Source organism: Eptatretus burgeri, chromosome 7, assembly GCF_056783735.1.
Source record: "Eptatretus burgeri isolate ZD-2024b chromosome 7, Ebu_testis_v1, whole genome shotgun sequence".
Taxonomy (NCBI): domain Eukaryota; kingdom Metazoa; phylum Chordata; class Myxini; order Myxiniformes; family Myxinidae; genus Eptatretus; species Eptatretus burgeri.
The window spans coordinates 37216188-37241105 of record NC_140967.1 but is presented as its reverse complement, the minus strand read 5'-3'; the positions used below and the strand labels follow the sequence as shown (position 1 = coordinate 37241105).

At 45.9% G+C, this 24918-nt stretch overlaps 1 protein-coding gene across 3 annotated transcripts in view; it reads left to right on the top strand.

The window, feature by feature from the left end:
• Nucleotides 1-24918, top strand: part of JAG1 (jagged canonical Notch ligand 1) — a 73323-nt gene that overhangs the window by 6271 nt on the left and 42134 nt on the right. For 2 of the 3 annotated variants that reach the window (XM_085888070.1, XM_085888069.1), the window contains exons 1-5: nt 6886-9185; nt 9458-9784; nt 17445-17496; nt 20169-20423; nt 20757-20817. In XM_085888070.1, the coding sequence (XP_085744196.1) occupies nt 9120-9185; nt 9458-9784; nt 17445-17496; nt 20169-20423; nt 20757-20817 (761 nt within the window). In that variant the 5' untranslated portion in view covers nt 6886-9119. Of the gene's footprint in view, nt 1-6885; nt 9186-9457; nt 9785-17444; nt 17497-20168; nt 20424-20756; nt 20818-24918 lie in introns of those variants that run through there. The other variant, XM_085888071.1, reaches the window with a different exon arrangement.

The window sequence follows — 24918 nt, the reverse complement described above, 5'->3', positions numbered from 1 at the left end:
GTTCGAATCCGAGGACATTCGCCTGTTCCGAGCGACATTCGTGCTTTTGACACTGTCCTCTCGCCCATGAGACATCACCAAGTACTCTTTCTGCATGCATGCTGTCTGTCTGTCTGTTTTGTCTGCATGTTGTCTAAGGCATATCTTGGTAGGGACCCCCTCGAAACCTGTACTCCGTAGTCCCCGAGTTAAGAACGGGTTAAAAATAGTTAGTTTTAACATTGTCGGGTTTATTGCTTGTGTTGTGATCCCTGATGTTCCCCAATAAATCTGGTTAATTCGTATGAAGTTGCCGCTGTGGATTAATTTGTCGCGTCGAGGAACGATCCGTTCGATTGGCATATAAAACCAAAAGTGGTTACAGACTGGTAGACTCCGCTCGGTCTCTGACAAAACCAGTCTGTAACCAGGGGTTTTATTTCCCCAACTGGCAAGGTACAAGGATTACGTTGGTATCGCGACTGAAGGCGCGCGACCTGAGGCCTGTGCTGAGCCGGCCGGCGTTATAAACCCCGGAGACGGTGGTGGTGAGGGTGGCGCCTAGGACCGGGTGAGAATCCCGCCACCCTGGATCCGCAACAAATATATATATATATATATATATATATATATATATATATATATATATATATATATATATATATATATATATATATATATATATATATATGTATATATATATATATATATATATATATATATATATATATATATATATATATATATATATATATATATATATCCGAGGTATGTTCAAAAAGTATCCAACCTTAATTTTTCGTGCGTAAACAAATGAAGCTAGGGAGGCGTGGTTTGGTGCACGTATGTAAGCGATCCTAATTCGTATGCGTGAATATTTTCCCACCTGCAGAAGCTGTCATTCGCCGACAGACCGCCGATGAGTGAGGAAGTGTAAGTGAGCGCCGTCGGATTTTCGTTTTTGACAAAATGACGGATCACAGTGATCACTGCATTGAAGAAGTTGGGATCGCTGTTCACAGTCTCCAGCATGTCCTGTGCGATCTCCAAACGGAGTTGCTTCTGCTCGATCGTTAGCAGCTTTGGCACGAACTTCGCTGAGATGCTCCTTAAGCCCAAATCCTCAGTCACAATGGAATGAACGGATCCAATGCTGACGCCTGCCTCGTCTGCAAGTTTTCTGATCGTGATTCGACGATCCTGCATCAGCAGGCTCCTCACTTGGTCAATGACGATCTCATTTCGGGATGTTGAGGGCCTACCAGAACGTGCTTCACTTTCCCCTGATGTGCGACCATCTTTGAAGCGGTTGTACCACTCTTTTATCTGTGTGGTGCCCATTGCTTCGTTCCCGAAGGCCTGTTGAATCTTGCGGATCGTTTCCACTTGGGAATCGCCAAGCTTTACACAAAATTTGATGCAGTAGCGTTATTCAAGTTTTTCCGTCATTTTGTCAAAAACCAAAAACCACTTACACTTCCTCACTCATCGGCGGTCTGTCGGCGACTGACAGCTTGTGCAGGCGGGAAAATATCCACGCATACGGATTAGGATCGCCTACATACGTGCACCAAACCACGCCTCCCTAGCTTCATTGGTTTACGCACGAAAAATTAAGGTTGGATACTTTTTGAACATACCTCGTACAGATACTGTATGTATAAAAGCCTGTGTATTTATTCCTCTGTCACACAGGAAGTGACGTCACGTTCACGAGCTTTCGTCATTGAAAGGGAGCACCCACAATATCAGTGTTTGCACCATTCACCATTTTGTTTCCTCTCTGGAAAGATGAATTTATTCCAAAACGTTCACTACGTGCATCTGAATTTGGGTCGATTTGCATGACCATTGCGGTTGTTTTCACAACGATAATGCTGGAGGTGTGAAATCAGTAATTTTTATTTGCAGTAAAAAATGCATCCGGATACGGGTGAATAATTTTACTCAGTCCTTTGAAATTCCCTCATGACTTATTATAATAAGTATATTTCTAAAATTTATAATCATCCTTTTCTTCGTGAAACAAGAGTAAATCCACAAGATTGTGTTGTGTTGGTGGTGATGGGGGATGCTCTTGGTCCCATTATTTTTGATGACCTTTCCACTGGTATTTATATAATTGCGCCGTGTCATCCATGATGCACACGGAGCTCTTTTACAATGTGACCCTCCAAAGAGGACTGTCTACACGAATAGGCCTACTGTATTTGTACACAAAAGCTTTGAGCCAATGCAGGAGAGCTTTGTCTGCCGATGGACAATGTCATGCTGTCCGACCAACCGCACAGCAACTCGCTGAACCGTAACCTCGAGGCAGATATCCTCTTTGCCTGTGTGTCCTCGTGGGCGTGCAGGTCAGGGAGGTTTCCCTCCTCATTTGGCATAACTCATTTCACACTCGGCTTATTCACAAAATCACTGCTCTGGCCACTCATATTTACCCTGCCAGCTATCACTGCTCTACCCAGGGTGACACAACAGACAGTTACGCAAAAAAGGTTCGACATGAATCGGGCGTATCATGCGAGGATGTCCCCCATTAGGCATTTTGGCCTAGATTCCAACCTGTTGTAGTCATTTCCTTTGCTCTCAATCGTCTTACGATAATTTTTCATGATATGCCGTGTTCGCTGCGTTTCGATAGCCATTGCATAACGTACGGATTCAAAAGCGTTCGCACGGATCACGTCTGGACACGCAGTTTGAGGTGACGTCGACACATTGCGACACGAACTGGTGGGACTTGGCACGGTGTGAAAGGGATGTGAAAACGGCGCAAGTTTGACATTGTTGCTCGAGGAAGGAATACCGCGAGCAAATCCTCAGTTGCGGAGGCGAGGACCATGTTTGATGTCCGTTTTGAGAATCAAAAGGGAGATTTAATTACATCATCAACATGTCATTCCTCCTGCTCTCCGAAGTTTTCATTTTCTGCAACATCTCCGCAAGCTCAAAGTGCAGCAATGGGCCGCTTACCCAGATAATTAGTCAGGGCAATGATCGTGGCCCACAAACTAAAACCAGCTCGCTGGGCCATCTTTCAGCACGAGTTCCACTTGGAAAGGGGATACAGATGAGGGTCACAGGCACACACTTTCATTCTTAATGTGTACAATTATTTACTTATTTATTGGTACGTTTGCAGCCTGTGGCTGCTTGGCTGCATCATTGGCTGGGGGTGCCGCTGTGCTGCTGATGCAGTGCCCCCTTTTGCCAGGAAGCTGGTACTCGTTTTGCCGACCTCGGAAATCTGTCAGGCTGAGCAACCCACCTGCTGTTAATTCAACGGAAGGACAGGGGGCTTGAATTTAAGACCTGAGGATCTTAAGCGTGCCTGGTGTTGGCTTAATGGTTGGGATGTCAGGCTTTGGATCCAAGGGTCCCGAGTTCAAATCCCGCTCAGCTGTTGAATTAATACCAGGTGGGGTTAACCCTGCCTGACATCCTTCCGAGGTCGGCAAAATGAGTACCAGTATGCTGTTTCCTGTGTCGGAGTGGCGACCCATCCAGGATTGTGTCCAAGAGTCAAAGGAGACTGCTGAGGCAGCACCAACGCTCTGCACAGAGTACGGTCCCAATGGATGGATGGATGGATCTTGAGTGAGCCACCTTTGGAAACGTTAAGCCAACTGTAAGCCGATGTGGGCAATTTCTCCAACAGGATGGTGCAGATGTATGTCGCTGTATCTGCTCAAGGCCATAAACTGTCGGATCGGTGCTTCACACACGCTACGGTGTTGCGTCCCATCCGTCAGATGGACGTAAAGACGGGCGTCTCTCTTCAAGCATCGGTTTGTGGACATTAAACGTCCCACTGCGTCCGTCGTGAGGAGGGCGCAAGTTATCGCCGGTATCCCGAACAATGAGCAAATTCCCGCCAAACGTAGTTTAGAGTGACATGACGATCGGTCCACGACGACCTCTGTCGCCTCGAAGCGTTTCTCGACGAGTCTTGATATGCCCATGAGCTCTAATTATCATTATTAAATAAGTCGGCAATCGTTTGTGACATCATCAATGCGAGGCAACCCGAAGTTCGTTTCAGCGCGCGCTCGGGCGAAGAAGATTCTCGGCCCTCGGGCATCATCGTCGTCGTGACGTCCGTGACACGGAGTCGCAGCAAGGAGTTATTTAATTTTCTGCTCTTCCCGAAACGGGCTTCGGCAACAGGGGCCGACGTGTGTCACGTGCGTCACGTCGGCCCGTAATGACATGGTAATTGAAACCCGAAGACCCGAGCCCCCCCGCCCCCCGTGGCCGGGCGGTCGTCGAGCGCGCAATCGATTTCACGGCAGCTCAGAGCGCGCGCATCTGCCGCGCCGCGCACAATGGCCGGTCTGCGGGCGCGCCGCCTCAGCAGCGCATTCCCCCGGAAAAAAAAGAAAGAAGAAAAAAGCAGGAACTTTTGTGGCCGCGGCGGCGGAGCGGGCGAGCCCTGAATGCCGCTTGACAGATTGCGCCATTGAGTGTGTCAATGCGCGGGTTATTAGTGCGCGTTTTGCACATCATTAAGGACTTTTTGCCCGATGCATTTATCACGATCCGCAACGCCCCGCATTATACGCGCCGGCTCAATTGATTCGAACTAATTCGGATTTACATAAATTATTGACACCCACAAAAGCGAAGGCGACCCCCGTTACAAGATTTAAAAGACCCCCGAAAGATGTTTCCAAAAGGAGCTCGAATAGAAAGGCCACACGAGTGCGGTGGCACAATGACGTGTGTGTGTGTGTGTGTGTGTGTGTGTGTGTGTTTGTGTGTGTGTTTGTGGGTGTGTGTGTGTGTGTGCGTCATTTATCGAGCCGAGGCGACAGACCGACCTCTTGCAGGATGTGTAATGAAGCAGTAATTGACTAATAGGTTTAAAGAGATATTCATTGGATAATCGCGTGTCTCTTCTTTCTCTGCGGATTCCTTTCTTCATGGCGGCACCGAATGCCTTTCGGAACTCCGCGGCGCGGCCTCCCATCGCCAGATGTCTCGACAATCATGGCCTCCTCGATCGGGATTCCTCGTGTCACAAGCTCGCCGGCGCTAAATGGCCGACGGGGGGGAACAATGGGTCGTGGGATTCTTATGCACGTCCATCGGATCCGCTCAAACGGTCGTGATCCTACACCCGCCTCGTCGCCACCCCATCAACCCCCAAGCGGCATCGCCCTCCACGACTCCACGACGCAGCCGCGACCCCAGGAAGCCTGTCGACCGTCCGTCCCCGTTTGATGTACACGCACGGAGAGGACGATCCGTTGGGAAAATGATTTATTGATTTCGCCGCAGTGTGTCGGACCCCGGTGAGCGCGTCCGTGCTGTCACCGGCATTTTGTTTCCTGTGGTAAAAGTCGTTTCTGTTAAAAAGTTTCCCTAAAAAACACAAAAAAACATTTCTCACAGCGGAGCGAGGAGGAGGAGGAGGAGGAGGAGGAGGTATGAACAAAGGAAATTAAATATATAGCAGTGTTTGGAAATACAGACAAAACATTTAGGGTGCCGGAGATGACTCGCCCACTCTTCGTGAAGGACGCTTGAACGTCCACCAACTTGTGCAGGCAGACGGGACGGCCAGCTTAACGTGCATTCGAGGGAGGGCGCACACATTGATGAATGACCCTGTGCCTGCGATACACCAGGACGGAAGTTTATAGCTGCGTCGGCAGTCGAACCCAGGCAAGACGGCTTGCAGGGGAGTGTGCGAGGGGGGGGTGTGAGGAGTGTGCGAGGGGGGTGAGGAGTGTGCGAGGGGGGTGAGGAGTGTGCGAGGGGGGTGAGGAGTGTGCGAGGGGGTGTGAGGAGTGTGCGAGGGGGTGTGAGGAGTGTGCGAGGGGGTGAGGAGTGCGAGGGGTGTGAGGAGTGTGCGAGGGGTGTGAGGAGTGTGCGAGGGGTGTGAGGAGTGTGCGAGGGGGGTGAGGAATGTATGAGGAGGAATGTGCGAGGTGTGCGATGAGCAGTGTGTGAGGGGGTGCGAGGAGTGTGCAAGGGGGGGGTGTGCGAGGAGGAGTGTGAGGAGTTTGCGAGGGGGAGTGTGTGAGGAGTGTGTAAGGAGTGTGTAAGGAGGAGTGTGCGAGGAGGAGTGTGCAAGGAAGGGTGTGCGAGGGGAGTGTGCACACCTCTCGAGTCAAGGCCATCCTGTCATGACGTCCTCCCACTGACAAGACAATGGTGAAACCACCCATCTCAACCCTCTGGCGTTCAAAATGTTCTCAGAACGAGAGACGATCTATTGTTCGAGAAATGGCGACGTCTGTTTTAATTGTCTCACAATGTGATCTTTTCACTTCATGAAACGAAACAATATAATAATCCTGACTTATTGAGGGGTTTGTGAGTATTGTACTGTACTATGCTGTACTATACTGTACTATACTGTACTATACTGTACTATACGCCTTTCTGGAACTCTCCTTTCCCTTCACCACCGTGTTGTGTGGATGGCTGTGACCGATACCTGTGTGTTCACCTGACTTTGTGACACACACCGGACCCCGCTGGGGTCTCTGTTCAGCTGGTTCTTCCTTATCGTATTGTCCACGTGTCCTCAAGTCGTGCGACGAGCGACGGTACCCGACGTGAGACCGTTATGTTTTGTTGATGGTGTGTGTGTGTGTGTGTGTGTGTGTGTGTGTGTGTGTGTGTGTGTGTGTGTGTGTGTGTGTGTGTGTGTGTGTGTGTGTGTGTGTGTGTGTGTGTGTGTGTGTGTGTGTGTGTGTGTGTGTGTGTGTGTGTTGGAGGATTTACTGACGTCATGGTCCTGGTGAAAGAGCATCTCACTCAGTGCACCGCTTTGGAACCCCGATCAGAGGTCAAGCTCATCTGTGACCTCATTCTCATCAAGCATACCTCCACGGCCTCCTCCTCCTCCTCCTCCTCCTCCTCCTCCTCCACGGCCTCTTCCATCTGGCGCATCTGTTCTCGCAACACAAACGTGCTTCATAGCTATGCACACAACCCTGTGAATTTATACATCGCCTTCACACACCAATGCATGGGAAACATCACCTCCGTCGTCACTTCATCCATTCCTCCATCCAGTCGGCAGTTTACCTCGTCTCCATTTTAATTGTCCTCAAGGTGTTATTTGATTTCATTGTTCTCTGTGCGTTGACGCCGGTTCGCGCCTTTGAGTTGGTTTGTCTGGGTTCGATTCCCGAGATGACTACACACCACGCACCCGGCGCTCCATCCTTCGGATAGACGTCGCAGGCTGCGTGTCTCGTCTGCTCGCATCAACTGATGGACGATAAAGATCCCACGGTGACCTTCGTGAAGAGTAGGCGAGTTATCTCCGACACCGTGAACGCATTACAAATTCCTACCCGAAATACCTTCACTCGAACGTCAAGCCTGGCCATCCAGTTGGTGAAAGACTTGGACCACAAACTTCCCCCATGGGGAAAAGTAGTAGTACTAGGTCGTCGTCGAAGGCAGTAGTAGTACTTGTGGTAGTAGTGGTATTTATAGTAGTCGTGTAATGTTGTAGTAGTAGTAGTAGTTGTCGTAGTAGTGATACTTATAGTAGTTGTGTTATTTAGTAGTAATATTTGTAGTAGTAGTGGTAGTAGGACTTGTAGTCATAGTATTTCGTCGTAGTGGTAGTAGTACTTGTAGTGGTAGTATTTAGTACTAGTGGTAGTAGTACTTGTAGTAGTAGTATTTAGTACAAGTTGTAGTAGTACTTGTAGTGGTAGTATTTAGTACTGGTGGTAGTAGTACTTGTAGTGGTAGTAGTACTTTAGTATTTAGTACTAGTGGCAGTAGTACTTGTAGTAGTAGTATTTAGTAGTGATAGTAGTACTTGAGGTAGTATTTAGTACTAGTGAAAGTCGTACTTGTAGTAGTAGTATTTAGTAGTGGTACTTGAGGTAGTATTTAGTACTCGTAGTAGTAGTCGTATTTAGTGGTAGAGTTTGTAGTATTTCGTAGTAGTAGTATTTAGTAGTGGTAGTACTTTAGTTAGTATTTAGTACTAGTGGTAGTAGTACTTGTAGTAGTAGTAGTATTTAGCAGTGGTAGTAGTACTTGAGGTAGTATTTAGTACTAGTGGTAGTCGTACTTGTAGTAGTAGTATTTAGTAGTGGTAGTTGTACTTTTAGTAGTGGTATTTAGTACTCGTAGTAGTAGTAGTCGTAGTGTTTGTAGTATTTGGTAGTAGTAGTGGTAGTATTTTGTAGTAGTACTTGTAGTGGTAGGATAGCACTAAAGTACATTAATCGGAGTAGAACACGAACCTTTACACGTTTAACGTGCACAAACAACCTCATCCAAGCAGACGAGACCCTCGAACATGGACGGGGTCAGGTCGGAAAGATGGGGTGCTCCGTGATGCGTCACGTCAGCGAGCACCGTTGTAACGGACACGATTCGTCGGATGGAATGGACAGCAGCACCACTACCAGTCGTACAATCAATTAGAATGTCCGCGTGACAAGGTTGTTAACGCCCTGTAGTAACTAATTGATTTTTTTTTAATGTAAATCTCGATATTAACAACGAGGACAGTAGTAGTAGTAGTAGTAGTAGTAGTAGTATGACCAGTTGTTCTCCTCGACATTTCAGACGTTTTCTCGGACGGCAGCCGACGGCTCTCAGGTCTCACAGGACCATTGTCGAATTCGAGAGACAATGACGAGGCGTTGGGGACAAAGCGAAGGGGAAAGCACATCGCGAATAGCGTTACGCCTCCCTGGGACCCCGCACGAACCGTGTCGAATCCGTCGCGCGTTTCATCCAAATTTCCGCCCAATTTCCGGGCCACGCTGGGCCGGTCCAAGCCGCTGCCCCCGCCCACTCGGCCGATCACGTGACTCGCCGGCGCGATCCCAGCCAATGGCGTCCGTCCTTCGGTGCGCTCGCACTCGCGGTAAGAGGCGCGAGACGCTTGTCCCCAGGCATTCCTCGCGGAGAATTCCCCGCGGGTAGTTGGTGCTTCTGTTGAAATACCCCCCGAGCTTGAGTTTGTCCTTCGTTCCTGTTCGGATTTTTTTTTCCCAACCCTTGTTCAGAGGCTACACGAATCGATCCGAATCACCGGACGGTTCACATCGTCCTGCGCTTTAATCACAGCTTCGCCCCTTGAGTGCCCAACGCTAAGCACGCACATCCTTGGCGGGAGTGAGTGTGACACGCGCGCTCGTACCATGTTCAAACACGCGGCGGAGACGCTTCTCGTGTTCCTCTGGATTACCCTCTCGTTGGCGGTACAGGTGAGCCGGACATAATCAGCACCGCTACTTGCGGTCCACCCAATGTAAGAGGCAGACAAAGACCCCTTATAAGGATCGTTTCATTGTTGATGATGATCGTCCCATTGTTGATGATGATCGTCCCATTGTTGATGATGATCCCCCCATTGTTGATGATCATCGTCATCATTTGCCCCAATTTCATGACTTGATGGTTCATGGATTGTTCTTTTACCTTTTACCCCTAACATCCCCCCGCCCCCCTCCGTTCCTTCGACCCTCTCGGTGATCAGACGAGCTCGGCGTCAGGCTACTTCGAGCTCCGGATCATCTCGGTGCTGAACCCGCAAGGCGAGGCTGCCACGGGGGATTGCTGCGACGGATACCGGAGCACCGACGCTCGCTGCACTCACGACGAGTGCGACACGTTCGTGCGCGTGTGCCTCAAGGAGTACCAGGCACGTGTCATCTCCGCGGGTCCGTGCACGTTTGGCACCAGTTCGAGTTCGGTTCTCGGCGGGAATTCCTTCCAGCTCAGGTCGGGTCCGGGACGGGTGAAGCAGCACGCCCATGGACCCAACGGTGGCACCATCACCGTTCCCTTCCACTTTGCATGGCCGGTAAGTGGCACACGTCATACCTGGTGACCAGGTGACCGTGCGACTTGTGCACGGCAATGTGAGCGGAGCCTGAAAGTTAAACCAAAAAAATATATATATTGATAGTAATTATTTAATTTTATTCTTCAACTGTTCACTCGTTTTGCACCTGTTGCGCGTCGCGTCATGGTGTCTGTTCCGCAAAACTCCGGCCACTGTCTGGATTAAAAAAAATACTCCAAAGTGAGACCAAGGTGACATTGAACCCCATCATGAAGACCCCGTGCTTCTGCAGCACCTCCATAGCTTTCTGAAGCTGGTGCAGCAAATGTTGCCGTTTCTGTGGCCGTTCATCAGCGGATCCACAATGGAGCAAGCCTTGCACACATGAGGTTGAAACACCTCGTCAGGACTTACAAGTCACATTAAGAAAGTTTCTTTCACATTATGAGAATGTTTAAAATATTTTGCATTACACCTCTTCAGATATGTCACTGTGTGGACGTAATTCAGGTGTTGCATGGCACAGGTGTCATTTATCCCTTTTCTTAGTCTTTTTAGTCCACTGTTGTAGCCTGGTGTTGGCTTAGTGGTTAGGGTGGTGGCTTAGGATCCGAGGGTCCTGAGTTCAAGCCCTGTTGGCTGCTGAATTAAAATACACCAGAAGGTTGACTCAGCCTGTCATCCTTCTGAGGTCGGCAAAGTGAGTACCAGTGTACTGGTAAGGGGGACACTGTATCAGCGGCATAGCCACGTCCCAACCAATGATGCAACCAGCAGCCATAGGCTGCACTCGATGGAGAGTGAGAGTGAGAGTGAGAGTGAGACCACTCTTTTATTTATTTATTTCCTATTTCCTCACCTAAAAAGGACACACTGGAAGGCCATTGGTGTGAAAGCATTGAAGATGCTCAAATTTTTTCCTTGCGAACCAGTCTGCGTGGCTTGTCAAGGAACTGTGAGACTGCCGAGCGAAGTGGGTCGCCACACTTGGTGTCTGCTTTGAAAGAAGTACGAACATCAGGAGTTCCACAGCCAAGCAGATTGTAGTCCTTGAACGACATTGCTGCAGTTGCTTTCCATGTCCAGCTTTGTCAGGACTCTATTGCCAGTGCAGTGATAAATCCAATTTTGATTGTCATTGTAGTGTTACTGGGACAGAATGATGGGGCCAAGAGAGGGGGGGGTGTAAAAAGATTAATTAATTTGTTTTCAGCGAAGGTGCTAAAACATTTAGATTGAAAGTGTTGATGTGGTCACCAATTCGGTTCATCCTCCGTTGTTTGCTGTGCTGTTTCACAGTGATCCTTATTCCTTTGTCGGGCTGGTACAAATGAGCTCTATTCCCAAGATTGCTTGTAGGATGTCATCATCTCCTCTTGCTCTCGAGTACCAGGATATGTTAACTTTACTGGTGGATTTCGCTCAAACTTTTGAATTGTTGCATGGAAGATCTTCGTATGGTTTATAGAAAGGTGTTTCTTCGATTCTAATTCGGAGAATATGCTCGGCAATGGTTTTACCATGTAGGTTGTAGGTCATTGGGATCAAATTGCGGATGTAAACAAAGTAATGTCGAGGCGGGCTCAGGGCCATAAAAGAGATTTGTAGCTGCCGAGGCACGTGTCGTTTTTGATACCACCGGGTGGGTTTGGGTTGACCGTACGGGCTTGCTGGCTGCGCAACCAGGTCTTGTCACCAATCCAACCAAAAGCTTCCTTTGCATTCCTGACATTTATGTCCTGGTGGTTGTGCAACCATGCCAAGGCCAAAAACACAGCCGTCAACACCTCAATGAGACTGATGTCTGCAAATGCTATGGATGGAATATGCCTTGCGACTGGAACCTTACTGGGACAGCACCAGGGGGTTGCTAAGTGAAGGGAGATAGAGCTGTAGGTGATATTGTGTGCACATATCCAGTTGAAAACTTGGTGAATGCATCTGGTATTTCTCTAGGAATCCTATAATTCTGAGGGACAATTAACTCATTGCAACAAGATGAACAACAATAAGAGTGCCATGCAGATGCAACCATGGCAATAATCTCTAGGAAAGTTGACGGGGAGGGGGTCGTTGTCGTTCACGGGAGATGTGGGTGGTGAGATAGGGATAAAACCATTTAAAGTTTAGGAGTTGGAATACGAGGTTTGAAGGCCCGAGATGTAACCTGAATATGTGAGCATCATTATTACCACAGACGTAATAAGGGAAAGTTGAGAAGGAGAATCCAAATCCATTGGGACCACACTCTGTACAGAGCGTCAGTGCTGCCCGAAGTTGTCTCCTGGGCTATTGAGCTGGATGCTGGATGGGTCGCTACTCTGACGCAGGATACTCAAATGGCTCAATCAGACCAGCAAGATGCTCACTTTGCCGACCTCAGAAGGATGACAGGCTGAGTCAACCCCACCTGGTATTCATTCAACAGCTGAGAAGGATTTGAACTCAGGACCCAAGGATGCCAAGCCCACCACCCTAACCATTAAGCCAACACCAGGCATAAAAAGTTGACGGATTCTGGAAATGAATGGATTGATGGATTGATGGATTGATGGATAGATGAGCTTGGTAGGTGACAAGAACAAGTCGATTATACCCCTGTTGAGGCCGGGATGCAGATCACTCTCACTGGGATACAAAATGTATACCGTTCAGCCTGGCGGAGGCACACGCTCCACCAAATGTGGTTCTTTACATGATAAGGTGAAAAATACCACAACATGTATCCATTCTATAAGAGAGATGTTTGTCTGTCTGTCTGTCACCATTTTTCTCAGAAATGGCCAAACAGATCTTCATCAAACTTTTAGAGGTTCATCAGTGAGTGCTGGGAGTGTTTTAAGCAAAAAAATTAATAATATAATTTTTAAAAAAGTTGGATATTTTTTGGATTAAAATAATTAAATAATCTCTTTTTGCTGCCGAAGCTTTTGTAGCTATTTGAAAGGTAATCTATCATAATAAATGTCAGTGTTTGTGTGTATGTCCTCTAACACCAAAACCATGAAACCTCGTGGTTCAAAACTTTGAGGAGGAGGAGAATGCATGGAAGGAAAGAGGGGTCAAACCTACCTGTTTATTCTCCAGGTAAATTATTATTATTATGTTTTTAATAATAATGTTTTTTTTTTCTTAACACTTAATTATATTTAAATTGTTTTTTTCTTAACGCTTAATTATATTTAAATTTTCATTAAATGCAAAGAATAAAACTTTGAATAAAAGTAATAATAAAAGAATTGCGTGCACAAACACTTGTGTGTTGTGGTTGCACTGAAGAAGGCCCATCTTTGGTTCAAATCCTTTGTGTTCTATGGAGCCACCAAAAACTCTGGGGTTTAAACCCCAGGGTATTGTCCCTGCTCTGAGCATGAGAGCTGCTATTACTAAACTCACAGAAGCAGGCAGGTGTGTGGTCGACTCATCTTGCAATGTGACAGACCAACTTTGACAAACTATGCATACACAAGATCATCTTCGTGATGAAGTTATGCAGCCAAGCCTTCTGTGTTTTTTTAAAGACCTTTCTTGCTTAGTTACCTTCCTTTTCTACAATCTTTCAATGAAATCGTAGCTTTCATCCCCAAACTGAACCAGTTCAAACCTCCCTGAACTTTTCTCCGTGCATTTTTGGAAGGCTGAGCTTTAATTCGAGGCAGCCGCTTACCCGATTATTATTGAGACCAATTCCCACCAAATTTTGCAATGGGATGTCTGAATGTCTTGAGCCTACATGGCTTGCACTTCATGGGAGCCGTTTGCATGATGTCATTCTTCATAATGCCAAGATTGTTCTATTGCAAACGTCCTCACATCTAAAGCCTTGGAGAAGGCCGTCGGTGGTTTCGTGGCTCCATATTTGAAACGGGTCAGACACCGGTTCCTTACACAACACTTCTGCAATTGGTTCCATCACTTAGGGTGAGCTTTCTTCTTGTGGTTTTTTTTGTTATTTTTTGGAAGAAAGCTATCTTTGATTGAATAGTCAAAGTGAATTGGTGTTTAATCAAGATTATTTTATTTTACAAGTTAAATGAAAGTTACATTACATTTGAGTAAACTAAACATTAAAGCCTGAAGTTTATAAATCCCAGCATTATCTCACCATTGTATACAAAGACGATCTTTACTAATACTTCAAACCAAGGTGGTCTTGAACAAAACTTTTTCTGTATTAGTGGTTATTTGGTCATTCCCATTATTTGGAAAAAGAAAAATCAAAACCTTTGTGAGAAACACTGACAACCTTCACATGAATATATTTTAATTGAGGAGGTTTTGTTGGAAGTTTTTGGTTCTTACATCATTGTATCATACTTTTGTTGGGTCTCAGACTGCCTTTTTTTGTCTGAATTACATGTCTTCTGCAATATCACTGTTGTTGAGGATTTTGCAAGGCTTCCCTTCTGTCCATAAAAAGGAGGCTCTGGCTTGTGCGAGGTTCATCAGGTTCAGAGGAGAAGTTTAGGGTTGGGGGATGGCTAACCACAGCTGTTACCAAGATAAACGGTGGTCAAGCCAAGCCTGACGGATGGCTTAACCTCCTGATGGGGGCACCTTCCTGGCTCTTGGGATTCCATATTCTGCTGCCGCTTTATTAGAGTGCAGGGAGTGGCCGAAGCTGTAGCAAACGATCTTGTCTTCTGCGAGGTTCATCGCCATGCTTGGCAGACCCAGGCCAAGCCGAATTGCCCCTGCCAGCTGCACCTATCACGCAGACAAGGCGTGGGAAAAATGAATCCATTGTGCAGGATGTGAAAGTCTTATTGTTTGTAAGCGGCCCACAGCAAGTTCAGCCTTGATTTTGATGATAAAGAAACCCTACCTATCTGTGATTTGCACAAACACTAATTTGTAGGCAAAATGGTGGAATTTTGACTCCCCCTGCCCCTCTCTTCCCCCCCCCCCCTCCCCCGGCCTCTCTTCATATTCACCTACGTGCCATTTCTCTTGCCCTTATTCCAATTTCCTCTCAATCACCACTCCTCCCCCCCCCCCTCCGCCTCTGCCTTTGCTCAATGGGAAATTTTCACAATTTATCGAAGTTATTCATCCACCCCCAAATCTATGAATATATGCACAACTAAAGAGATGCTTTTATCCTTAGACCAGCAATTCTGTACAACAGCGATGGCTAAAGGACTAAGCTCTACATTTACCTGTATACTGGGTGGACAGTTAGAAAATGCGGTGAAAATATTTGAAATTGTTCACATTTCATTTAAAAACAATAAATAAAAGAGGGTGATTGAACTTTTGCCTTTTGAGGTGGAAACTGTTCCTGTGTGATTCAGACTTTTCTTGGATTAATGTCGTGAAATGCACTTTTGGAGATGGGAGGGTGAGACGAGGGCAAACGGGGTGCAATTTCTTGAGGCATGGGGTCACCTGATAGCTGTGGGAGAAGAGGAGAGTCAGCTAGCAACTGTGGTGTGCGGAGCAACCTTGAAAAGACAGGCAGGTCAAGGGAGATTGCTGGCCCACCCTGTTCGGTTTTACGAATAGTTATATGTATGTTTGGCGTGATTATTCCTGAATGCGGATTTGTAGAAGGAGTTGAAAAAAAACACCGTTTCCTGGAAGACCCATTCTTGGAAAAGATGATTTGAATGAATATTTATCTTCTGTGAATGAACACTCATGTCAATACTCAGGTTTATTCAACAATCATGTAGCCTCATCGTATTTTCATAATCTTGTATATTTCTCAATAGGTACCTCATCACTGGAATGATGACCGTGAAGCCTTGTGTCATGCCAGCAATTGCTGTAAGGGTTCTGACCAATAGGGGTGCCTGCCACACATACACCCTATTTAGGTATTCATTACACCATTTACGAGGATTTCGGCACCCGGGAAATAAGATTTTTAAAAATAGTTTAAAAGAGCTACTTCCGGCTTAAAACATTGTCTGCAGTGGTTGGAGCCTGTCAAACACAGACTTCCCACTGCAAAGAAATGACAACCTGTCTTTCCTCCGCCATAGTGGTGAACCACCTTGGAGGCATACCAAGTGATGACAAAAGCTCCATTCCCTTTGGGAGGAACTCCTGATCAAGGAGTTCTGCTCGGGATGCTAAAGTTTGACATGCAAGCATCCATGACTTTGCATCACAACCTGACCCGGAGCCTCAGTCTATCAAGACCCATTCCTGGGTTCACCTCATCACCGGGGTTTCCCCCTCCCGGAAGTTCCACCAGCTGTTTTGGAGAACAGACTCCTTAGGAGCACTGGGCTGCGAAAGAGGCCGAGAACCCCCGGGGGTGTGGGTTGGCAGGGGTAGGGAAGAGTAGTAGGCTGGTCTGTTCGAATCCCTGGCATGTGCCACCACTTTTATGGATACACAATGGTCTCACATTGCTAGGCTCTGAGCCTAAGGGGGACCATATTTTTGATGATCCCCTCTTGCAATCCTCCTTCCTCCTTCCTCCTTGCACCTGTAAACCTCAACCCTTGGCCACCCACCCCAGCCCTGGGAAAGTCATCCACTGAATGTCACGCACTTCAACCACTGCAGACTGCATCTTCAGTCGGAAGTACTTTCTTAACTCAATACGTCTCATTTCCCTGCCAGCCTCTGTCCTCATAAACCATGTAATGATGCCTAAATAGGGTCAATGTGTGGCAGGCACCCCATATTGGTGAGAACCCTCGCAAGTAATTGCTTGCATGAGATAAGGGTTCACGGTCACCATTCCAGTAAAGATGTACTATTTGATAATTGATGTCTCCTGGTATAACTAGCCAGCCCAACTTTTGAGGGGAATCCACTCCATCTGAATGGACCCGGTATTCCCATGCATTCTGACCCTGTGGGTGAGAAGTGTGTTAGGTTGACCATGTTCTTCAGCCTTCGGGTTGTGGTTCATGTGTATGCTCATGGAACAGGCTTGTTCGGCTGTGTACTTTCGCCGTTGGGCCAAGATGCACGTCCCAAGCTTGTTAAATAAAGTTTAGATTTTTTTTACCTTTTCTTTTTTTTTCATAAAAAAGGCTTACCTGTAAGAGAGTGGTTTCCAGTTCATTGTATGACCCTCCATTCTCCCCTGTGGGTCGGATGTACGTGTTTGTTTGACCACGTGTTTTGCCTTTTGGGCCAAAGAGCATATGGTGCCCTTAGTTTGCAAGCTTTGTTGGTCTGTGTTCTTTGCCTGTGGAGTGAGATGCATGTCCTCAGCTTTGATACAATGTTTCATTTTTTAATTTTTTTTTAAACCTTTTCATCTTCTAAAAGGCTGTCTCATAAGGCCAGTGGTCCCCAAAGTTATTGTATGAGAATGCGTTCTCTCCCTGTGGGCTGGGGTGTATGTGTTTGTTACCACCGTCACTGAAGGTGGACGGAGGTGATGTTTTCACCACTGTTTGTTTGCCGATTTGTTTTTCTGTTTATTAGCAGAATGTCTCGAAAGGTTATGGACAGATTCGGATGAAACTTGGTGGACGGGTTGAGGTTGGGAAGGCAATGGCAAACCACCCAGTATAAGCCTTGGCAAAAAACTTCTCTGGCAGCACCGATACTCTGTAATAGAGTATGGTACATCACAGTTAGAATGTATCATATACATATATATATATATATTTTTTTTTTTGTGTGTCATTTTTTGAAAATTCGAATGAAGAACTGTCTTCCAACCTTACTAATCAGTTCATTTTATTCATCTGAATTTACATTGCAGAGATCCTACACGCTAATTTTGGAGGCATTCGATGAAGACAACAACACAGCAAGTGAGTATTTTTTTATGATTCTCTTGATTAATTTTAAAGATTTTCATAATGTCTCAAGGATTTGTCACAGAAAGGTACAGCCTTGTATTGTCCAGGTGTCGCGGCACTTTGAGGCTGCCGTGTGAACAGGTGCTACTGTTTTGGCCACGTACAAAGACCTATTAATGCCGTCCCTTTTGCAAACCCGTGTTGGTTTATCATTGAAGCCTTGTTGGAATCGCAAGAATCTCCAATTGCACCATTAACTTTGTGGTATTATACCAAGTGGTGCTCTGTGACACATATTTTCAGTCTTGCATATATCATTTGTTGACACGGTATTTCCTCCGATGCCTGGTGTTGGTTTAATGGATAGGGTGGTGGGCTTGGGATCCTAGGATCCTGAGTTCAAATCCAACTCAGCTGTTGAATTAATACCAGGTGGGGTTGACTCTGCTTGTCATCCTGGGGTCAGCAAAATGAGTGCCAGCTTGCTGGTATCCTGTGTTTGAGTGGCGACCCGTCCAGGATTGTGTCCAATAGCCAAGGAGGCTGCTTAGGCAGCACCAATGCTCTGCACAGAGTATGGTCCCAATTGATGGATGGATTTCCTCCAGTCAATAAAGGTGGATGAGGGTTATGTTTTCACCCCTTTTTGTTTGTCTGTTTGTCTGTGAGCACGATGTCTCTAAATGTTGTGGATTCAGATGAAATTTTGTGAACAGCTTCGGTGTGTGACAATGATAAATTGATTACATTTTGGTGAAGATCCAGATCCGACTACTACAATTTTTTCAATGATTCTTCACCATTGAGAGATTGGGCCAAAAATGATATATAGTACGATATCTTAAAAAAGTTTTGGACGGATTCGGATGAAACTTGATTTGATCGACACGTCGGATGTGTGACAAGGACAAATTGATTCAATTTTGGTGAAGGTCTGGGTGCGAGAATTTTTTATATTTTTGTAATTTTTAATGATTCTTCAGTCATTGAGAGATGGGGTCAAAAACGTATGATATTTAAAAAAAAATTGTGGATGAGTTGGGTCGTTGACAAGAACAAGCAGAGTAGATTTTGTTCTACGTGGAATATATATTTTGTTTCAACAGTGCTGCAATCGACTTGTATTAACTGAAACACTTTTCAAGGCTGCTGTTGTTTGATTTCAGTTCAACCATTGTTTTTCTATGGACAATTTATATATTTTTTTTTACGCTCGATATTCCAAATGTATCGATGTGAGATTAAACATTCATATCGTAGCGTCCGTTTCAGTAAGGAATGCACCGACAGAGAAATTTCATTGAAACATTTTTGACTTGCGATTGGACGAGTAAATGATGCAAGCCTTCTGGAAATGAGAGAGCGGCTCAATGGTTGGGTTGGTAAAGCCTTGTTGCATACCCGCTCTCTGGTGTTGTTTCGATTCACATGGCCCCTCAGTCTGGCAGGCAATATGAGTGCCCTTACAAAGACTTCAACACAGGAGGAGGCCATTAGGTCCATCAAGCTGGTGCAGTGGTTGCCAACCTACTGTGGTTGTTTGTGTTCTATATATTTTTTTTTAAATTATGAGCATCCAGCAAGGACGCAGCACATACCATTTTTGAAGTGACGGCCGAGATTCGGACTGCTGACCTCCGACACTCGGAGCAGATGCTCCAACCGTTACACCACCAAGTCAATGGCAAACCATCCGGAGTATTTCTTGCCTTAAACTGCTTCGGAGGAACCGACTATTTGTGGTAGAGGATGGTCGATGGATGGATGGATTATTCTCACAAATTAAAAGTGAATCTATATTTTTCTAATCTTCCTGTATTTATTAACTTAACCCTTCACACACCTCTCAGGTAGCAGAACAGCTCATTTGCTCGTGGGCTTGCTTCCCTCACCTGTTTGCTGTTTGGTACTTGGTTTATTCCTCAGCAAAGTGAAATCGATTAAATTGCTGTAATAGTTTGGTGCTAAGGGGCAATTTAGATATTACATGTGTAAAAATGGCAGAATCTTTGACACTGTTTTACCCCCTTTCCCCTCTCCTTGCCCCTTTCATCTGCCCCATTTATCCCTGTTCACTGTCTTTACTTTTGTCCTCTCTCTTTGTTCCCCCAACTTCACTTCCCTCCATTGTTAGCTATTCTCCCCACTCACCTACTCTTCTCATGTATACCTCCTCCCTCCTCCTTTTCCCTACGTAATATGTCGATGTCCCCAAATTGAATATGCTGCGTTGTTGAGAATACTGATCTTTGGAAGTTATATTGCTGATCCCATCTGCTAGCCCTCACCTGTGGGTGTCAAAGAGCCCTTGGTGTCTTTCACAAACAGTCGGCCTTTTAAGCTCATACAAAAGCCATATATATATATATATATATATATATATATACATATATATATATATATATATATATATATACATATATATATATATATATATATATATATATATATATATATATATATATATATATATATATATATATATATATATATATATATATATATATATATACCCAAAATAAGAATGGAGGATTGATGCAATTTCTTTAATGAAATTACCATGAAGCATCGAGGTTTTCTTGTGCCGAATAACCAATGTCTTCCTCATTTATCCTGCCGTCCCATTTCCATACTTTTGTCCTTGCTCCTTTCTTCATTTACCCTCTCATTCCCCACTTCTGTAGTTGGTCGTGAGCTTATCGAGAGTGCTGTACACTCCGGAATGATGAATCCCGGTGACTCCTGGCAGACCTTACAACATCACGGTCTCATGGCCGACATCGAATACAGTGTGCGTGTGCGGTGTGAAAACCATTACTACGGCTTCAGCTGCAACCGTCTGTGCCGGCCACGCGATGACTTCTTCGGCCACTACACCTGTGATCTCAATGGAAATAAAGCGTGCGTGGATGGCTGGATGGGAGAAGAGTGCAATCAAGGTTCTAACTCGCTCACCCACTCACCCGTTCATCTGCTGTGCTTTGGCCTAGTGACCAAGACCACCGTGAAGGAAAATTGCACTCTGAAAACATTGAACGAGTAGTTTAACGAAATATTGAGTTAGTGAAATTAAAGTTGAGGTTAATTATGTTTCCACTGTGTTTTGTTGTTGTGAAATTTAGAAAGGAAGCCATAAGTCTATTTGCAAAGCATAAGTGGAGTAAAATCGTCAAACGAAACACGATGTTTTGAAATCTCATATCCCTTGAAGAAGTGTGACTAATTATTCTTGATGGACATTTTTAAAATTCAGCAACACGTCTGTCTTGCAGCTGTCTGCAAGCAAGGATGTGAATCGACACACGGCTATTGTGACGCCCCGAACGTGTGCAAGTGAGTACAATCGAAGGGTTCTTGGGCGAGGCTTTCGCTCGTTGTGATGTGTGTATCAGGATTTGAAAGGCTTCCGCCACCACTTAAAGTGCATTGTTGAAACCAGTAGCGCCGGTGTGTAGAAGTACCTGTGACCAAAATGTGCCGTGTGCAAAGTAAGCATGACTTGCCCTGCATTTGGCACCCCCTCCCACCTTTCACGTGCTTTATACCTTCCGTTAGCGTACCCAGCCTTATTTACATACAAAACTTTAAACATTTTTCTGACATTTCTTTTTAGGCGTCTCATTTTCGGTGAGGATTTGAATATGACCAAAAATGTGGCCTATCCTTGAACTTATGCAGGAGCAATGATAGCCCTGAGTGATCCTGTCAATTTTTGAGTGAATGCTCCCTGTACGCCTGTCCCGCTGCTGTACACCGACAACGGGGTCCCGGCTTTTGTGCGAGCGATTGTTCGCGTCGGCGGGAAGGCCTCCCCTTGACTGGCGGCTGCATTGATAACTTTGCAAAGAGGAGGCGGCACTCGAGGCCCCACACGGGTACACATCAGAGGGGTCTTAATGCCACAAGGCCCGAATGCCATTTGTTTCCATGTCAGTGACTAAAAATGTTGGGAGGGTGCCTTTTGGATCATTTTATGGGAGAGTAGAAGTGAAAAAATTTTTTTTTTTTTTGCAAATGTTGTTTTTAAGCCGGTATTTATTTTCAACCATTTTTGGTTTTTATCTTTATTTCTTGAAAGGATGCAAAAGGAGAGGAGAGTGATCACTGGTCAGGTTTGTGGGCTCTAGTGCAAGCATTTGTCATTCTGAAAATGATCTTTGGTTGTTTTCCTTTGCATTTTTGAGTTTACTGCGGTGTCGTGCAAATATTGCTATTTTGAGAAAATGTTCATTATATTTACGGTTGACTGGCATTCCTCAACCCGCAACATATTCCTCTGAGCCTGGTTAATTACCTGCTGTGTCTTGGAAAGATGGAGTTCTTCGTTTGTCGTCGCCCCTACCAAACGACAAACCTTTTAACTTTGCCGAAGCCTGTTCGCGTCTTCCTTACATCTCCTTTGTCATTTACTACTTCCATGAGCCTCGGTCTGTATAGAAAATAAAGTTGCTGAGTCCAAAGCTACTGGAATTGGGCTCTGGCATTCATTTCACATTCCCATGACATTGAGGTTAGTTTTTTGTGGCCTCGATCTCAGGATTCCCGAGCTGCAGAGCTTGGTAATGAATTACCAGAAATGCCATCCAGCCAAAAGTGTGGGGCGAGATTTTGCTTTTGTATTAAATGAAGGCCAAAAGGAGGTTACGGACCTACGATGAACCGTCTGCATCATCGGGATCCATTACGGCATAGTTTTCAATTAGCAGAGCACACATCCCTTCATATGCACAAAGATGAGCAGTGGTATTTGATGGAAGACATGAAATGGACATGAAGACAGAAAACCTTCAACTTCACTGCGAATGGCTTTCATCTTGGTGAGGGTCATCAACCCTCGAAACTATAGCAGTAAGGTGCATTAATTAACCGTACCTCGCATCGGCAGCAGGACTGTGAAAGCCTTCTAGAAAAGATCAGGGCCTCCCCGCCTGCACGGAGTTTATTCCGGCCATAAAACTCAGTCTACCTGAAAACGGGATTGGCCTAATCCGAGAGTTCCAATGCCACCCGGGCTGCAACATCAGAGCAACGAGGGAGATTTACCACCAAGTTTCCTGCCTGTAATCAGCTGTGGGAAGAAGAGTGTATTTGAGGCTGTGGGAACTGCTGCTTCGGAATGCCTTTATCCACTTATCTGCAGGCGTGCCTCCACGGAGCATTGAGCCAACGAACGTGCAGAATAGAAGTGCCTACCGCCCTCTTTGGAATAACTTTGGACCGGTCTTTATGCCCTGCGTTGTCCTGATCTTCGGAATTTGAACCACACATACGGCCTACAGATCTCCAAGTTTGTTAGGGAACAGATGCGGTGTGTAACTTTGATGTTGAAGGGAAATGCTAATCTGAGTAATTTGCCTTTAGCAAAATGGTGTTGCACTGATTGTCTAGCTTTGTCAGTGAAGTCTTCACATGAAATCAAGGCATTCCTTCTGATAATGCGTAAGGTGTTAAATATTGTCGGATACAAGTCTAAATGTGAACGAATGTACGTTCGCTACTCCACACAGGAGCTTAGAGTCTCTGCACGCATAAAATGTCTGAAATGCTGCGGTATTACGCAATTCCCGGAGCGCATTACCCTTCCGGGAACCACAAAACAATGCTTTGCATCAAGTCTGGTGCTTGATTGAATGTACCTAATTACGTATTCGTACCTCGAAGCATGAGGCTGTGGCTGAAGAACACCAAACGCCAAAGCTTAGCCTATTCTCGGAGAGCCCCGTTTGACCCCGAGGTCGGTTGCTGGGGGATGGGGTCGGTAGATTTGGAAGCAAAGGGAGGGGACTCATTGTTACCCTCCTGGATAATATGCTTGCATGTCTGGCATTGTGCTTCTGGAATATGTGCACAAATCGAGCTATGGCAACCCTTTTCAGCCACCAAAACAGTGTGTGCCGAACGATTAATAAACGCATCGGGCATGGTGCGTGCCCAAGGTTTGGGTGAGGCCAAATGTGTTCGATCGGCTTTAAACTGCAAAAAGTAAACCTGTTTCTCACCGGACGCGGTAATGTTTGAGTCAAATTATTTACTTTGAGAAGTTTGTGTGCGGCGTGTGATGCTGTATCACTCGAAAATCCTTCCCAGAACAGTGATGCCTTTGAAGGTGCTTTTACCCGTTTGTTTTAATTCCAGAGAGTAACAGGTGGTTCGGAGTTTCCAGGACCGACGGCAATCCAACCTCATCTACACTTGCTCACCTCACCCTAACCGTTCCCTGATCCCACCCCTACTCAGCCTCTCACCATCGTTCCTCATTGCCGCCGCGTGCTAATCTCTGACCTTTATCAGAGAGAGCCAGGCAACTATGAGCTGCACTTTGTACGAGCGCGGGTATTCTCACGCTTCCTGTCCCTGACCTGGCGGTACGGGATGCTGGTTGCACAATCTTGCAAAGTGGCTGCCAGGTTTCATTGCTTACCCATCATAGTTATATCGTACTTTCTTACGTCTGTGATAATTGAATGTCTCTTGCTCTCTCCGAGAGAAAAGCAAGTCATGCCAGGATTATGAATATTTCATTCAGTCTACATCAGATCCATGAAGTTAGCTCATTTCTTTCCACCTGGAATTCCGCCATCCCGAGGCAAAGGAATGGCCTCTGGTTATCGCTGATGTCACCCAGCTACAGTTTGGCTGGGAACCAGGCCGGGTTTACTTTCCATCGTGTGCTGTCTCTCGCACTCTTCATTTTCTGCTTGTCATCAAGTGCATGAAAGGAGCTTCGTGGATGTTCATTGGCAACTTTTTTTTCTTTTCCTTGTTTGTTTTCTATGTCTGCAAGGAATTTATCCCCTCACCAGTTCTCCCTCTCCTCTTGCCTCCCTCAGTTACTCTCTAATAGCTTTCCCGTGAGAAATATCATTGATGCAATGAAAGAATGGAAGCTTGTGTTTTGTGGGCTGCTGAGGGAGCTCATGATTCTTTCCTGGGTGTGGAGATAATGGACTACTTGGGTGTGGGAGACATTTCATTAATATCTTATATAGTTTGTCATTGTGTGACTTTGTGTGGCTTTAACAGCGGCTGACTAAATTATTAATTCCAACGAAGTTTGTTATTACCATACTATCAAAGTAAAAGTTTCTAGTGAAGGTTACACCAAGTCCATCTGCCTCCCGCTGGCATCACCTTTATACCTTGTGATTCATTGACCTCTTAGCAGGTTGAGAGGAGGGAGGGAGGTGTTGAAAATGCAATTGCCAAGCAGTGATTTGGATTTTTTTTTCCCAAAGCACTGGCACACAGTGACATACCCATTTCAAAATGCATTATGCAAGCCTTAACAACCACAAATGAAGCATAGACAGATGGGACAGCTGGACAGCTGGCTTAACATTCCAGCCCACACCACACCCCCCACCCCCTCCTGCTCCCCCCCACCCCCTCCTGCTCCCCCCCACCCCCCCCAAACAAACATAAATAAATAAATAC